The sequence below is a fragment of the Rhea americana genome, unplaced genomic scaffold (genome assembly GCF_003343005.1).
Source record: "Rhea americana isolate MKP2758 unplaced genomic scaffold, rheAme1 scaffold_155, whole genome shotgun sequence".
Lineage (NCBI taxonomy): Eukaryota > Metazoa > Chordata > Aves > Rheiformes > Rheidae > Rhea > Rhea americana.
The window spans coordinates 562,070-579,094 of record NW_028185650.1 but is presented as its reverse complement, the minus strand read 5'-3'; the positions used below and the strand labels follow the sequence as shown (position 1 = coordinate 579,094).

The window sequence follows — 17,025 nt, the reverse complement described above, 5'->3', positions numbered from 1 at the left end:
AAAAACACAAAAAAAGCTAGAATAACTGGACATAAGGTCTTCCACTATCACGTTGCTTTTCTTGTGAGTCCATGCATAATATAGTTGGTGTTTTTAAGTGAGTTTAATTAGGATTTTACAAAAACAATCTTTTCAAAGTTGCTTACATGTTTTTCTTCTTCCTTCTGGTTTAAGAGTTAACTCAGTGCAATCATGGTCATATTGTGGAGGGATCTGCATGGAAAAATATCTTACTGTGCAACAGACCTAGTGATAGAACAGAATCTTCAGATTCTCTTACTGCAATACAAGCAAAGAGGAATTAACTTAATGAAGATCTTATTGCTTACTTTTATTTCTCTGAAGGACAAAAATATAATTTCCCTCCCTGCATGTGGTAGTGAATCATACATCAAAAATATCCAAGCTCATCAATGCACACCACACTCAGAACAAATCCAGGGGAAACCAGCATGCAATTTTGAGTGACCTAGCTGCACAGAAAAAGTTAAAGAAAAATGTAAAAATATGTAAAAAAAAAAAAAAAAAGAAAAAGAAAAAAAAGGCTGGTTATTTATAATGATGCATATGTAGAAAGCTTGCAAGGTTTCTTTGGTTTGCTTGTTTGCCAATTATATTGGAGGATTCTATGGCCAAATCTATAGAATTCTCAGAGGTTATGCAGATAAACAGCAGACTAAAGAACTGAGTACTTCCATTTGAATAGGCAGGATGAAACAAGTTACTTACCAGCCATTCAATGTGTCCATATAAACTAAGTAATGCAGTGTCTCCGCACCAGCACTAACCCCCTTTGGCTATGACATTTCCGGGAGATATATTCTAACTGTTCCCAGTACAGCTTTTAGCAGCAGTGATTTCTGGCCAATTTGAAAAAAAGCTTGTGCTCTCTGTAATCCTTTGTACTATTTAAAGTAAAAAACAAAATCAACCTTTCCTTTTCACTTTATGCCCAAGAGTTACATTAATGGAAATTTCAGTGCTGAAAATGAGGCATATCATACATAGAAGAATCACTCGTCTATCAAAGCTAATGTATATGCAAAAGAATGGAAAATACGATTCATGAGACTGGATTTACAGTTATTGAGGTTAACTTTAAGTTTCCTGACCTTAATCAATGCGTTGTTCTAATGAAATGCAAAAATCCAAAACAAAAACTATTGTGTTTTGCAATTTAAGCTCTTTAATTAAAAAGCAAATAAGAGCCTGCTCAATAATACCCTGAAAATTGCTTTGACTAAAGCAGCCACGGAATGGTAGATAAGAATGAGCAGAATACATGCACAGAATAGTGAGGCAGTCATATTCATGGAATAATACGATTGGCTTATTTTTTAAATGGCTAGAATGCCATTAAATTACAGCAATAAATTCAAATTAATGATTGTCAACTTACAATCATTAAAGGCTTGCTTATTCAAATTGCTACTGACTACCACTGAGCGCTTAGACACCATTGGTTTTGCAGTATCTCAAGTTAAAAGTGGTTTGTCTAAGGGTCAGCTCTCCACATACGCCTTGGTGGCTACGCAGCTTCGCAGGCACAGCTGGAGCTACGTTGCTCTGTTGCGTATTTGATGCTTGGCAGCCCAGAGCAGTGCTGGAGACGGGGCAGAAACAAAGCAGGAGGTGTGAAAAAACAAAACTCTGTTGGTGGATCCTTCACCACACAGCTCCCAGGTTGCTGTGAAGTGAAGACAGGAGAGATGAAGTCTTACAGCTTGAGTGCAATCTGCTCARCAGTCACATACAAAAATCAAAGCTGCACAGTACTCATAATTAATCTCTGCTCTTTTGCTGTGTCATTCAGATCTGGAAACAAACTTTTGTAATAATGCTGTGCTTTTGAAGATAGCAGGATGAATGTAGAAAAGCATTAATCATTCACTCCTATGAATTTCTACAGGCACTGAAATACTGTTGACTTTTCTTTTTAATGCTTTATTCATTAGCCACAATATTCCATCAGCTAAATGCTGTATGTTTCAGAATAAAACTGCAGTCAGCAACAAGAACACTCTTAATAAGTAACGTTCTTTGTTATTATGGTTGAATTACCAATTCGTCTAAACACCAGAGCTCTGCAGGTAATTTATCTTACCAGCTTTTAGTCTGTACCTAAAGATTGAAAGGCCTAAAAGCAATTATTGAAAAAAGTTAAACTATTTTTAATATACTTTTTCCCATGCTTATAGTTCTCATTTGATACCTTCAGCCCACTGATTTTTATGCTGATATTCTTCAGCAAGAGCCATTATATTTTTGTGGTGTTCTGCCCAGGTGGCTCAGAGGGTTTTTGGTTTTCTTTTCTCTTTTTACAATATCTCTGGTGACTAGAAAGAGCAGACAAGTCATTGTAGAAAACTAGAGTTGAGCTGRACGGTGATTTTTCAATGTATTTTTATTGCCCGCAGGAATTTCCATGTGACAYGATCATTTAAGCTTCTGGTTTGTCATATCTTAACTTGATGGAAGCAAAGGTTCAGCCCCAGCAAGGACAGGATCAGGCCTTTCCAATTCTAATGAAAATAAATTAAGTTATACATAATATTCAATATCATGGTCTTTGGGATAACACTTTAGATGCCTTTCTACTGAGGAAATACTAAAGTCTAAGGATGTGGTACATAAGCTTTCTGCAGTGGCCTTAAGCCAAATTTGTGTGATGCACTTTTCCTCTAGCGTTGTGTTCTCCACCTCAGGTATGATTACTTTCAAGTGCTATCATATGAAAGTGCATGGCTAAGCAAAATACCTAATTTTGCTGTTTTAAAAGCTGAAACTTAATTTCATTAAATTATTTAGAATTAAATCCATAATCTGTGCATACACTTTYAAGGGATGTTTAAGCTTCACATGACTCACGAGCAAGTTTTGTGTGGGGCCAAACAATCCTGAAGGCAAGGGAGACACGGAAGTGGCGTCAGCAGCCAGCTACGGAGGCGATCTGTCCTCTCAAAGCTCAGGGTGGCCGTGCAGTCCCGCACACTGCAGTCTTCGGGCTGGCTTTGTGCCATGCAACCAGGGAGAAGCACTGCCGTGGAAAGAACTACATCCAAGTAACACCAAAGAAACTCTGCTTGAGCTAGGAAAGCACAACAGGAAAAACGTGGGGCTTGCGACAGAGCTGCATCAGCTGGAATTCGGGCACGTGCAGGCGGGTTGCAGCAGAGGGCAGTGGTACACAAACACTCATCTTTCTGCACAGCACCTACGACTAACGCAAAAACCTGTTCGCATTTATTTCCACACACAACACTACTACTACTCCTATGTTTAGTCTCAAGCAAGATCACGTTCTTGATGTGTATGTAAGTGTACACACACACAGTAGTGTGTGTATACATTTACTGACAGACAGAGGTATTGAATATTCACCTTTTAATTGGTAATTCTGAAGGTTTGACTGCTTTCTCTTATTTCTTTGACAATCATATCCCATTCAATTAATTTACAATCCTTCTTGTCCTCTGAAAATCAAGTCCTTCCAACTTTTACAAGTCATCAACTAAAAGATAACAATAGGAAAAGAATTACTGTATTCCACAGAACTGATTTCAGTTTTTCCCTCCCCCATTTCTCTCACCCTTTGAAAACTAGGAAGCTTGGATGCACTTGAAGAGAAAAAAAGGAGGGTGGAGGGAGCTGTAGATGAAACCAGCATAACTCCTCTGCTCCTTAACTGGGTTAATCTGTCTCATGGTGCGGGAAAAGAAAGCTTAAGAGAAAGCTACAGAAAAAAAATGTAAGGCATGTGCTACTTGTGTAGTAACTGACTTGTCTAATGATATGTGATTCACAACAGCTTTGAAATATGAGATTAAAAGGCATAAGGCATAACATCCTTCCTATTGAGGGAAGGATGGATTACATTTCCACTGGGTCCAATCTGCATAAGAGATGCATAAGGGAAGAAAATATAACTTGAGATGAAGAAATCCTATCTTGGGCTGAATTAATTTAAACATAACCTGCTCAGAGCAATTGATTACCAGTGAAAAGCAAACRGATTTGTATGCTCGACCACTCCTTGCAAGTCACTTTTCTTCAGGCTATTGTACAGCACTGTTGAATTTAGTGTAGCATCTGTTGCACATAAACGTGGAAAACCTTCAGAAACTATGTAGTATTACATATACATGTAGAAATATGTCTATTTTAATCCAAGAGTATGTTCTTTGTATTATTTATAAACAAGTAAACACCCCCAAATTACTTTGGGTATTGATTTAAGTTTTGTCAAAGATTTTTCTTGTTCTTTGATCGTTCGTTTGTTAACTAAAAGGGCTCWTTCACGTTTATCAAAAGATCACACTTGGTTTAGATTTGGGGCTATACCCCAAGTTAAAGAGCAGTAAGAGAGCAGTTGTACTTATTACCAACATTATATACGTGAGCATCACGGCAAACCACTCRGCCTTTCTCCAGGCAGCTTTACGGGCCTGCTAAGTGACGGGCTGCGGCACCTTGTCAGCATTGCCAGTCCTGGTCCTGCTCCCTTCGCCGCCCAGCTCTTCCTCTGAACAGCTCCTCCAAACAGGGGCCTTCCACTCCCTGGAGAGGAGGACCCTGCTCTTCCCCGCTTACCCCTCTGGCTGCTGGGATGAGAGCTGTGTTTGTGCTCCTTCGAAGAGAAAAGGCCACAAGTGCACCCAGATCCGTGTCTTGGTGCTCACACTGGGTGTATGACGTCCTCCTGCAGAACTTGCCTGTCCTGAACTGCACCAGCAGGGAACACTATCAATAATAAATCCTCTCCTTCGCAGCACTATGGGATTTCCATACTCCAGCCAAACACATTATTTTTTTTTTTGAGCGAGTGACATTGTGATGTGTTCTGGGAACATGCTGGCATGTTCAGACAGAGACACACGGCAGTTTAAACTTGGTTTACATCACGAGTCTCAAGTGAATGTTTGTGCACATCAAGGAAACGATGGGCCATCTGGCATGTTTCAGTAATACTGGCACTTTCTGCTCAGAGAGGCCCAGGACTTAAATAAAAGAGATACCACAGGTCAAGGATGAAATGCGTTGGCAGGGCTGTGTGCACGCAGCTTGTATAGCATCTGCTTGGAGCACAGCCCCTCCTGAGCAGCAAAATGGCAGAGAAGGGCTGAAGGTTGGGGCAGCAACATCCAACCTGCAAGGTGAGATTGAGGTCAAGCTGAAGGGGAATTTGCCAGACGAGAATCAGTACATGGGGCATCACCATTCAGAGCCACGCTGGCAGATCTGGGAGCAGAGCAAGGGCGACAAGGCGAGCATTAGGGTGAGGTTCAGGAGCAGAGTGCAAGTGAAGTGCCAGCGAGCGGACAGCTGCTGGGAGAAAGAGTGTCACTCARAACGGAGCTGTGTGGAAAACAGTGCTTGCAGATATGGGTCAGGAGGAAGATGTATAAAATATAGTATAGAACAGTCAAAGGCTTGTAGATGACATGGCTCCCTTAGGTGGCAACAACAAAGATGCTGGCACACAGGCTCAGTTGGGGAAAGCTAGAGTGACCTCGAGGAGAGGACTGCAAAGCATGAAGGAAGTTTTTTTTCACGGGAAAGCTCAGCTGCTGCAGGTCAGCACTRACTTATTTCTGACTTGTTTTGACAATGTTGTATTTGGCCAAGTCTGAATCAGTGGGAGAAGAAAGTCTATGCGCTTGGTCCTTTCACTAAACATAAGGTTAGGCTTAAGATGCAACTGTGCAGAAATCAGAAAGAMGACTGGAAAAAAGTTTTGGTTCTGGTTAGTATAATGAGATATACTATCCCACTCTGATGACTGGGATAATAGAGAATTGCTGGTTTATTTACTGAAACTAATCATTACTGAGACATCGTTTTTTTTATTTTTTCCACTGAAAGAGAAATGTGTRAGAAGTTCTTTACTGCAGCCACTACCATTGTGGACCACGGCTGAGAAGTTGGTCTTGTCCTGCGTCACAGCATGACACTGGATACCTGCCCTTGGTCAACGGACGAATAAAAGGAAAAGAGTGATTTCATGCTACTCTCATTCTCTGCAGTTTGCCCATAAAACTGAAGCCTAAACCACGAAGGTAATTGTGTCATGTGTCTTCCTTTGACTGACCTACTTCAAGACAGAGCCAAGGAAGAGGATACACAAATCTCCTCATGTAGGTTAAAAATGTGACTTTGGCACTGCATCCCCACACAGACTTATCATACATTCAAAAGAGTTTTTTTCATCTTTTTCCAGATTTCCCTGGTCTAGAGAGGACCACTAATGAGAAGCCCYTGAGGTGCCTATTCCTTGTGTTACATAATGCCTCATTCACAACKTAGGCATCAGGACACAGATGAAAGCAAAACAGAGATGAGTGGTTCTTTCCCTGTATTCAAAACTCAAATAAAAACACCCACTTTGCTGTAGTGTAAACAGAGCCACATGTTTAAAGTATCAAGGCACTGCTGTAATGTGTTTCTTTTTCTTCAAGATTTTATGTTTCTCCTGTGAGAAGCAATTACAATAAAATTGTCAAGCAAAAGTAAACCCCTCTTAATCACTGTAARCCTGCCAGTAAGTCACATCTCAGTGTTGCTGTTACATTTTTTAGATATAAATAAAAAGTGTGTGAGAATGCCAGACTAGAAATTAAGACCTTCCCAGGAGGAGGGCTATAAAGTTTTTGAAAATAAAAGTTCTTCTCTAATGTTCATGACATTGAATGGAATTAGAAAACCACTAAAATTGAGTATATTACCAYAGAATAATTCAAACGGAGGATTCTCTGGAGGACATCAAGTCCAACCCTCATTCAAAGCAAGGCAAATACAAACTTAGGTCAGATTGCTCAGTTCAGTTGTGCTCAGTGATTTTTGAATACCTCCAAAAAGGAGGTATCACAACCATTTCCAGTGACCTGTTTAGTGCTCAACCACTTTAATAGCAAAATACTTTGTTCTTACATCTGGTTGGAACTTCCTTCACTGCAACTTGTGCACGTTGTCTTTTGTGCCATGCGCTTTTGAGAAGGACCTGGCTCTGTCTTCTCTATAATCCTTAGCTTTCCCTTCCCCAGCATGCTCTGCACGTATGTGCTCCAGATTCTTCTCATATGTCATGTGTTCCAGCTCTTTAACCATCTACCACAAATACTGAAAGATTTCTTTTGTTTTGGTCTATATAGAGACATAAGGCAACAGGAGACACAGAAAAAACTCTGGGTTCTTAGCTAAGCCATTATTTCCCTGTACTTTTCAAACTCAGCTGAAGGGAATGCCACTGAGCAGTTTGTTCCCTTCCAAATTTGACAAGTTTCTGTRAACTTTGGAGGGAGGTTTTCTTCTTATTCTAAGTTCATCCTTTCACTTGAGCCAGGACACTATTGCCTCTCCACCCCATGAAAAAGCCAACTCAGGGCGACGCAGTTGCRGTTGCTGCATGTTACTTTGCATGTAACAGCAGGCAAAGGGGCACTTTCCACTGCGCCAGGGAGCTGCCAGCCAGGCTGGGATTTAAAGATAAGTGTATTCAGCTTAGAGATACTGCGATGTCTCCTGTCTCCTTTCTCCTTCTAAGTAACAGTGACAGCTTCACACCTAGATCAATTGCTTCATCAATGCTATGAATATTAACAAAAATACCAATAACCTCTTTTAGTTGAGTGTATCTTCGTGTATGCTGCACTAGAGCTTATGACATTTTCAAACCAGATAAATGGTTATTTTCCCCAGCAGGAACCTTCAAAATAGTTAGCTCGTACCTGCTTTAGACATAAGCTGCAATTTAGTAATGCAATTTCCACATTCCTTTCTAGATTCACATTTCTTTCCCACAGTAAAGCCCTGACCTTGCAAAGGGCTAGTTACACTGAGTCATCATCCTGACATCGATTGCAGACAGAACAGACTGTTGCTCAGTAAAAAGGGATTTATCGCCCTGAGCATTTTTTAAGCAACAAYATCATTCCAATTTCCATATTCCCTCCCTATTATTCGAAGTCCTGCAGATTTGTATTCCATTCCTGAAGCTTAAGTTGGACWTTTTTTCTGATACAAGGATATCAAATCACACTCCTTATCCCTCTGAATGAATCAACATAAACTCAAATTCTGCTCAGTTCAACCATTTTGAAAGTAAAGAAATTTTCAAAAGGCTTTAGCTCAGATAAGCTGTAGGGCAGGGAACAACCTTCACAAATTTTGACACCACCAGCTGTATTTTCCACTATTCTTGTTAACTAGMGATATTTCCTCATTATTGTACAACGTAATGTTTCTAAGAGCAAGAACTRCCACTCTTCTCTTAGTTACTGGTGTGCTGCCTATATGCAACGATATAATAAGACTTCTGATTTTTTTGTTATCACTTGGATTTCATTGCAGCGAAGATGCCACAGTAACAGCCACAGAGCGTGAACAGCCCTTCAGGAGAAAGACGGGGAAGTTTCCCTAAGCAGACCCATCAATATGTGGACCTGGTCTGATTTGGGAAGAGACTCTGCATGACTGAAAAAGATGTGTTTTCTTCACAGAACTAAACACAGTCATAAATTTTAAGTCACAGGATTAGCTGGGCAACAGTCTAGTGGGAGATTAATGTGAAACAGCAGTTCTACGCCACTATAAGTGAGCACCATAGTGCTGGGGAAAGCATGTACCAGAAACACAACCACAACTCCTCAATGCCATTTACATCACTCTGAGTAAACTGCTCAAAATAATGGCAAAAAGATCTTCATTGCACGGGAAAACATTCTCTCTGGAAGTACAGAGAGGAACAGCTTTGTACTCCAATACCTTGTTCCTGCACCATCCAGCATCACACTTCTGTACACATATTTTAATAAGAWGGAACAGCTGCAGAACAGATATTGCACATTCCTCTACCTGTGACAGAAGTCTGATAAAAGTTTTTGGGTAAGAGAGGGAAAATAATACTTAATAAGAAAAAGATGTGCAGAAAATAAGCGGAGTTGAGGAAGTGTTTCTTTTCATTCTTCCTTTCTCACGGCTTTAGCAATGTATTTCCTCAGACGCAGCTAGTAGCAGTTCATATTCTCTTCAGTTCTAACAAACATCCTCACCTGTGACGACACTGGGGATTTTAGACAGAAAGCTCTTCACAGTTCGGATGGGAACTCCACCTGTTTTGTCATCTTGCATTCTTGTAATGATGTCTTCAATCTGTCAAAAGGAAGGAAAGACTTAGTGTTTTATGCAAAATGGTGACTACTTATATAACTTGAGTGCTTTGCAGCCATTCAAGTAGAATAGGGCTTGGATGTACCATGTGTTTCACTGCACTAACACAGACCTAGAAGAACGGCTATCACCTCTCCAACTTAAACCGTGAGATTGTATAGACCAGCTGGAAAAAACGGTGGTCCGACTGTACTAGCAAACCTACCGTAATCATCTGTTTTGACGATCAGCAGAGACAGAGACAGAAACATGTTGCTAGGTTAGCATGTGAATCAGGTTAGATTATGTACTGCAGCCAGGTGAAGGAGCTTTAAATATCAGGGAAGCTTATAGAAGGAAAACAGAGAAGATTCCTCTGGTCAAAACATGGAACATAATAGGCAGCGGATAACTCAGTAGGAAGGTATTTTTTTTCTGTAAGAATATATGAAGAGCCATACTGGTCAACCAAAGAGCCATCAGACCATCAGACCATCTGATAGGGACCATACCCTCAGAAGCAGTGACCGCGCTCTGGCTATGGTCAGTGGTTTCCCTTTTTGTTTTGTCATTGTTTTTTTCTTTTTGAGCCATGACCACTTCCACTCCAGTTTCCCACTTTCTACTACATTTATTTGAATCCTTGATACTGTGACTGATTCTTTCTGCAAAGGCTCCAAACAATTCTTCTTCCTCTTATCTTCCYGGACTACTGGAGTTTTTGCTCTCCTTACTGCTCAGCACTGGACATTATGTCTCTCCTTCCCTTTCTGCTCTGATCTCTCGCATCTCCTTCCTCCCCCTTCCTCTCATTTGATCCAGAGACTACCATATCATCTTCCTACAGTATGCCAGCACCTGCAATCTGGTGCCTGAAAGCACATAGTGTTACATCCTCTGATTGTATGTAATCTTTCTATTCAAAACACGCTTTCTTGTGCTCTCCAGGAATTTTCCAAGCTATTTATGGCTTAGTAATCTAAGTCAAGTTTCTGTTCGATCTGTTACAAAGAGAGGAGCTATACACAACATTTTGATCTGCACCTGGCTTTGTATTTTGAAACCACCTGAAGTTTGCAGAAATTATGACTTCAGCTTCAAATTCCTGGTTAGGTATAGGGATGTTTCATGTGTGACACAGTGGTAAGAAAAAATAGTGATGTTGCAGCTTCAAGTGTGGAGAAAAGCAGAAAGGGATCATCAAGTGTGAAGGTCACTTTTATTGACGCATTTTGTCTTAACTTTCAGAATAGTTACTTATTCACATCACTGCTAATGATCTTCCCTTCAGCTGCAGTTCCCCTTATGTTTCTTGATCTGGCAGACAGCAAATATGCGTYCTTGAATAGTTCACTTCAGCAGGCAAGAATGCAGACGTTAAGAAGCGTTCCTCATATTTCTCACTCCTAAATGAGTGACCTTCTGTGAACTAATTTCTACCCAGCAAAAGTCATGGTAAAGCAGGCAATATTTATCTTCTATTACGGGAGTCACTGCTATTTCAAACTGGTCTCATTTTGCATCAGTAAAGGGATTTGTTACTCTTCTATCTGAGTGGATCCTGGATCAATATCTCCTTGAGAAAGCCAGAGCAATCTATTTAACTGCTGTCACTGCTAGATACACACTGTAATATATTCATAATACTAGACCTGTCTTTCCTAGTGAAGAGATGCTAACCACTCCACTGCCCTTTCCTTTATCCAGAGTGATTTCATTTCGCTTCACCCTCAGCTTCATGGTATTTATAAAGGACTTTTGGTTTCAGGAGCATGTTTTCAGCAGAGTCAGGATTCTACAGTGGTAGCCAGGAAGAGTTTACCAACCTATTTTACGCATTAAATCCCAAACACACACTACATGTGTGAGAACTTTCTGGTCTTCATTAGACCTTCTTTTCCACGAGCAGSACTTTTACTGGCCTAAGACAGGGAGGGGGAGCCCACCTTGAATTTCTGTCCCAGCTGAGATGTCTATCACTTGAGGATGGAAAGTGCCTTTTCTGAAGCAGGGAAAACCACAATATTACATTTGTTGACATGTTATAATAAACAAATCATAATTATTACACAACAACAACTGTAATACTACTGTGGTTCCATCTAGTTCAGAAAAGGGTTACTGAGGGTGCAGAGCAGTTCCCCTGGACATTAGCGTGACAGGACATAGAAATGATAAGCCATTTCTGTATTTCTTGCTCATGTGTGAAATACATTTCTGTGCTAAGAGGAATCCCATGTTTTTGATAAATGGATCAACTGAAGAAAAATGAWGCCATTTTGGCTTTCAGAATATTGGGGATTACTGTGGATTTTTAAAAGATTTTTCAGGAGTTTCCAGAATGCAAGAATGGCTTCTGTGTTGACAAATTCAGATCACTGATCCTAACCAGGTAATTTTGGGGCAGTGCCGCACAACATCCCTAGCATTACCATTATATGGAGGAATATGATTCTTGACTTTGCAGTAACTTCTCTTTCTCCCAAMTCCAAAGTAAAGCAGACACCAGAAGGCAGCGTGTCAGCATGCACAGTCTTGCTGAGCTGTGGAAGCTCAGCGTCAAGACTGGTCTTGTAGGTGACAAGCAGAGGGAATGGCAAGTCAAGAACAAAAGAAAGCCAACAGCTCCAGCCTCTGAGTACCCTGTATCTGGATACCAGTAGCAGCCTACCAGGGCTACCTTCCTAAGCATTTTTATTATTACCAAGGGATTAGTACCTACTGATGTCAGTGATCCCCACAGCCCAATTTTGCCAGCATATTTTTGTAAGCTAATAATGGAAACTCTGCCACTTTTGTAGCCTAGCTTGTKAGTCAGCCCTGCAAGCTCCCTGGGAACTTGCAGGAAAGGACAGCTGCCCATTTCTGAATATTTCAGTGCGCACCATACTCCTGTCTGACTACCTGGAGCAGGCAGTCTGCTCATGGCAACTCCCATCTCTAGCTAACCAGTGGCAGATGGTCTGTGAGCATCACTCATCAGAACTAACATTAAGCTTACTGCGGCTGGACAGACAGCTCTGTTCACCCATGAATATTGGTGGAGCTGGATGATACATGGAGGACACGATCAATCTCTTGTGAGCTAGAATAATGATAACATAATTATAAATGCGCATGATCTTTTTTTCTTAACTGAAGTATAAATTTTAAAATAAATAGGCAGCATTTCTCACATTGCCAATCCCTACTTGTCCCATAAGCATCTCTGACCAGCCATCTGACAATACTGTCCCTATGCCTTATACCTGCTGATTCCTACYATGCAGCCCCATGCTTGCACAGACAAAAGAAGTTAATTTGACAAGATTTCTGAAACCTACTTGTTTCACCAGTCTAGACAATTTTGCTCTCCTCAAAYACAGGAAGAGAAGGCTGATAAAAGTGATGAAACATCCCCCTTTGGCAGCCTCCAGGGAGAAAGGACAACCTTGCCTTCAAGACATGGTGTTGAGAAGCAGCAGAGCAGCACCGCCRGAGAATTGCTTTGCGACCTTGAGCGAATGGCTTCATCTGTCTTTGTCTAAGTCTCCCCCTCTGTATAATGGAGATAATACTGAATCACAGAGGTGCAGTGAAATTTAATTCAGAAGATGTCAGCGAAGGACTTGGATAGTGAATGCTACATGACTATTAAAGGTGCAATCCCCASGTCTGACAACCTTTCAAAATCCCGACAACTGGAACAAGAAAGCAAACGTGGCAGGATGCTGATGYGTCGGCTGGTGAGACTCTCCGGCTGTATCCCACCTGACCAATTTCTGATGACTGCTGATGGCAGCAGAACTGACGGTACTTGAACTGTTCCTGAAGGAACTATTATCTCTGTTTCTTTCCAAATTTCTGGGCTAATTTTCAGACAAAGGTAGAGTGTTCCATATAGCACTTTCCCCATGTTTAAGTGTGTTTCAGGAAAGACAGAAAARAACAACTATGTTCTTTAGACATCTATTGGGAGGACGAAAAAAAGCGAATAATGTCACCTTGAAACCAGTAATATGATTTAGAATTTACATATATCTATTTTGATAGAATGAGAGGGTGCTGGTAAAAGACTATTTACGAAGGCACTTGTCATTATTATTTGTATAGTGCTGCTAATATACCTCTAGCTTCACAAAGCATAACATTTACTCACCAAATCATCGCATGAAGGGACTGTAAGCTGTTACTATGTCAAYAGAACTGTCTAAAATGATACCTGAGAAATAGCTAAAAGAAACCAGCTATTCTGATAGTTTCTTTTTTCTTCTTTTTTTTTGGTGGGGATGCTTTCATCTATTTAGTACTTGGAAAAACAGGAAGAGCAGGACAGAGATGATAGGAAAATTAAGAGCTAGTCCTAGTTTCACACTGAACTTCCAGGTAACTCTCCTGCAATCTGCATGCCTCTCTTTCCTCATTCCTATGAAATACCAGGCRGCTATATCTTTCTTACTCAGCTGCTGAGGTGCAACAAGGGAGCCTGGGGAATACCACGACAACAGCTTTTTGATCAGACTACATCTCTTACAATATAGCCTGCTACACAARCAACATACTGCACCACCAGCTTGTTTCTCGGCTGCATTATTAAARTCACAGAAAGTGGGAAGTGGAGCAATTGCCATCATGTAATGCATGCTCTGTAAGGAAATAGGACTTAACATTCATGTGAATAAAACAAAAGCAAAGCAGATTAATTCAGCAATCTGAAATTTTCTGAGTTAAACTAATGTAATTTTCTCCTTCCCCTCTCCCCTGAAAATTAAGATTTTTACCCCATCAATATTAACATTTCCATGCAAAAGACATCAATGTTCTGGAAGCTTCATTTTCCATTAAACACATTTTGACAGAAAACTGATGAGCTCAAATTCTACATGAGCTATAATCATCTGAAAGAGAGAAGRTTATTTTTGTCATGTTAGAAAGCTGTTTAAAAATACTAAAAGTGGACTCTTGTTTAGTGACTACGCAACTTATTTTAATTACGGTAGCAAACATTTGGTTCTCCTTCTGTTGCATTTTACAGTGTCATGCAAGTATCTTGAGAAGACAGTGGTGCATTCTCTTCTTCTGTGCTTCCAYAGCTACAGTAGAGATGTCATAGACATGCACATAATCAGCTTGGAAGGTCTTACACCACCTAGAGCATGGCTGCTCTGATCAGAAACCCTCCCAGTTTTTCTGCAGAGTAACCAAAATACTTACTTTGCTATGGAAGTAAAGTGTTAAGCTTTTTATGACTGCTGGAAAGTATCATAAATATCCATGGAAGATGTCATGCATGTAAACAAAGCACTCCAGTGAAAGCCGTAGAATTACCACTGAGGTGTGATGCAAGTCACATTTCAGTGAGATAAAATTACACCATGRTCACTGCCATCCAGTATATATTAAATAAGGGTGGCTTTTGTATAACTTGTGAACTATGTACATGCATATGTGGACTTCTGTGCACACACACACAGAATTTTTCAGCCAGGAAAACTGTAATGGGCAACACTACACTGTATTATTCCAACTTAGACTTCAGTGGGAATAACTGTATCGTTTCTGTCTTTGCTGATACTATTTTTCCCCAGTTCACTTTTCTCTTATTTTTATGTTAGTTTCTCCCCACCTCTTTTTTTTTCCAAGTATAAACTCAGAGAAAGATACTGGAATTAAGAGTCCTCCCTCCATGCGGTGATCAGCTACAAACTGTTTCACAGTGTACCTCAGTCGGAACTGGAGGGAAACTTGGGAAAAAACAGAAGAAATTCAGCCCCCTTGATCCCTAGAAGAGTGCTGGTAAAGGAGCCTTATCTGAGCTGTTGGTATCTGTCAGCTAGTAACAGCATTAATTCCAGACTGTTTTACACAGGCCACAGTCACCTAATATTAACTACTTTTGACCACACCACCCACAGCTAGATTTGAATGAAATAATCCTGAAAGGGTCTTCAACAACTTTCTACAGATGGAGAACTGAAGAACTGAAACAAAGCAACAGCACAGGCTGAAACACAAAGGRAAAAAGTTTGAACTGGAAGTCTACAGTTGTGCTTAGGTTGATATAGTCACCATAGGCCCCTTAGGTCAGTGACCCAAGGGGCTGCGGGAGGCGGAGGTGGAGGTGGAGAGAGATGAGTGTGCACACTTTCGATGAGCTTTTAATAAAGTGATCTATGGCAGGGATCGGCAGCAGTCTGCTGCCTCACTACAGAAATGGCTGGAGGCAGAAGTTGCCTTGGAAACGGTAGAGATTTTCTTTTCTGTTGCATCGTTGCACCTAAYGTGAAAGTATGTAGGTCTCCAGAGTGCTAGGTGTCCAGAGGGACAAGGGAGAAAAGGAGTGCAGCCCATGCGCCCTGCAGACCCCATGCTGGAGCTACCTCCCACACCTGAAATTTCTCGTGGGAGTTCTGGCCATAAGCTAATAACTTTAACTATAACTAATCAGTAATAGCATGAACTTTATAATGCAAACCAAAATTATGCCAAAACTCGTTTTTGTGCTGGAACTGTTGAAAAAGCTCCAGGAATCTCAAATCCTCCAACAACACCAGGCTGAATCTCAAATTCGTAACATGACTTGGGACCAGATTTTTACACCTTTTTAGAACACGTAAGACCCAGTTTTAGCGTTATGCTAGATTACATGAAGTAATAAATGGGTAAGTGAGCACAGCAGCCAGCTACAGGTAGATGCCAGTTCCTGGATTCATTGTCAAGACTCACTTTGGATCAAAGAAACCGTCCCCTTCCCTACCTCAGTTAACAGGCAATAGCAAATAAGATGTGTTTATAAACTCTGCGGGACTGAAGATGAGACTATTAAGAGAATAAACCTGATAAATTTTCACCCAGCAAAGAGTACCACTTCCAATTTGCCCCAGACTACAGATAATATTGCATCAGACCTTCTACTGCCACTATACCTTTGATATGATTCTAGTCACTGGTGTCTCACTTGTGTGCATTTGTTATTATTATTCTTTTTAATCTCAGCCTGCATTGGTCTGCGCCTGCCCTTGGTGAGAGCACACTGTCTCTCTCTTTCTCCCATGAGGTTGAACTGTAGTTGGATAAATACAGAATATATAGAGGAAGTTCACTATTCTCTGGAGCACCAAATCTAAGGGATTTTGGGACAGAAACATGCTGGACTTTGGTGGGTCACTGATCTGCTCTGGTAGAGGAATTTGTAACTCCCAGCTCTTGAGAAAAATGCAGAGCCGAACTGTATCCAAAACATTTTATACCAAAACCACAAACYCAGACAGACTTTCACTCACGTCTTCCCAAAGCTAAGAGGCCAAGTGATGCTCTAAAGGCTTCTGCCCGTTACCTCTCTCCAGGGCTGGAAATGCAGAACTGCCACATTTCCCTGTGCCTGGCCTGAGCGAGAGGCTGGCAGGAAAAAGGATTTCCAGCCATCTCCTTTACAGCTCCAGCATCACGTGAAAATGAGCCTTATCACAAAATAGGTTAGAAGAGGCCATTTCCAGGTCTGGTGGAAAAGAAATGATTTTAAACAATAACGAGCAGGTGTAAAAGTGCAACTTGTTCCTCACGAGTCACTGCTTTCCTCCTTGCTAAAAAATGCAGCAGTTGCTGACCAGTCTACTCAAAGTAAAAGAATTTAAAATACCTTATTTTTTTTTTAAAAAAATACAACTAAAAATACATAACTATTAGGCAGAGAAGAAATGAGGACAGAGTTGGTGGACGCCTGATCAGCCTTTTGTCATTTCTACCGTTGTCTTTATAAACCTGAGCAAATATAAATGGGAAATTTTATTATATAACCTTAAACACCTCCTGAAAACTGCATCATTCTCCAGTTCTCATCTTTTTAAAGAAACACAGGGTTTCAACCCTACTGATAGATCTTTAAGAGAGAGCAAGCCCCAC

At 40.7% G+C, this 17,025-nt stretch overlaps 1 protein-coding gene across 9 annotated transcripts in view; it reads right to left on the bottom strand.

The window, feature by feature from the left end:
• The window catches only part of RGS6 (regulator of G protein signaling 6), a 286,431-nt gene that overhangs the window by 104,271 nt on the left and 165,135 nt on the right, over nt 1-17,025 (bottom strand). For all 9 annotated transcript variants that reach the window (XM_085299821.1, XM_085299818.1, XM_085299812.1 and 6 more), the window contains one exon: nt 9,048-9,147. In XM_085299821.1, the coding sequence (XP_085155947.1) occupies nt 9,048-9,147 (100 nt within the window). The remainder of the gene's footprint in view (nt 1-9,047; nt 9,148-17,025) is intronic.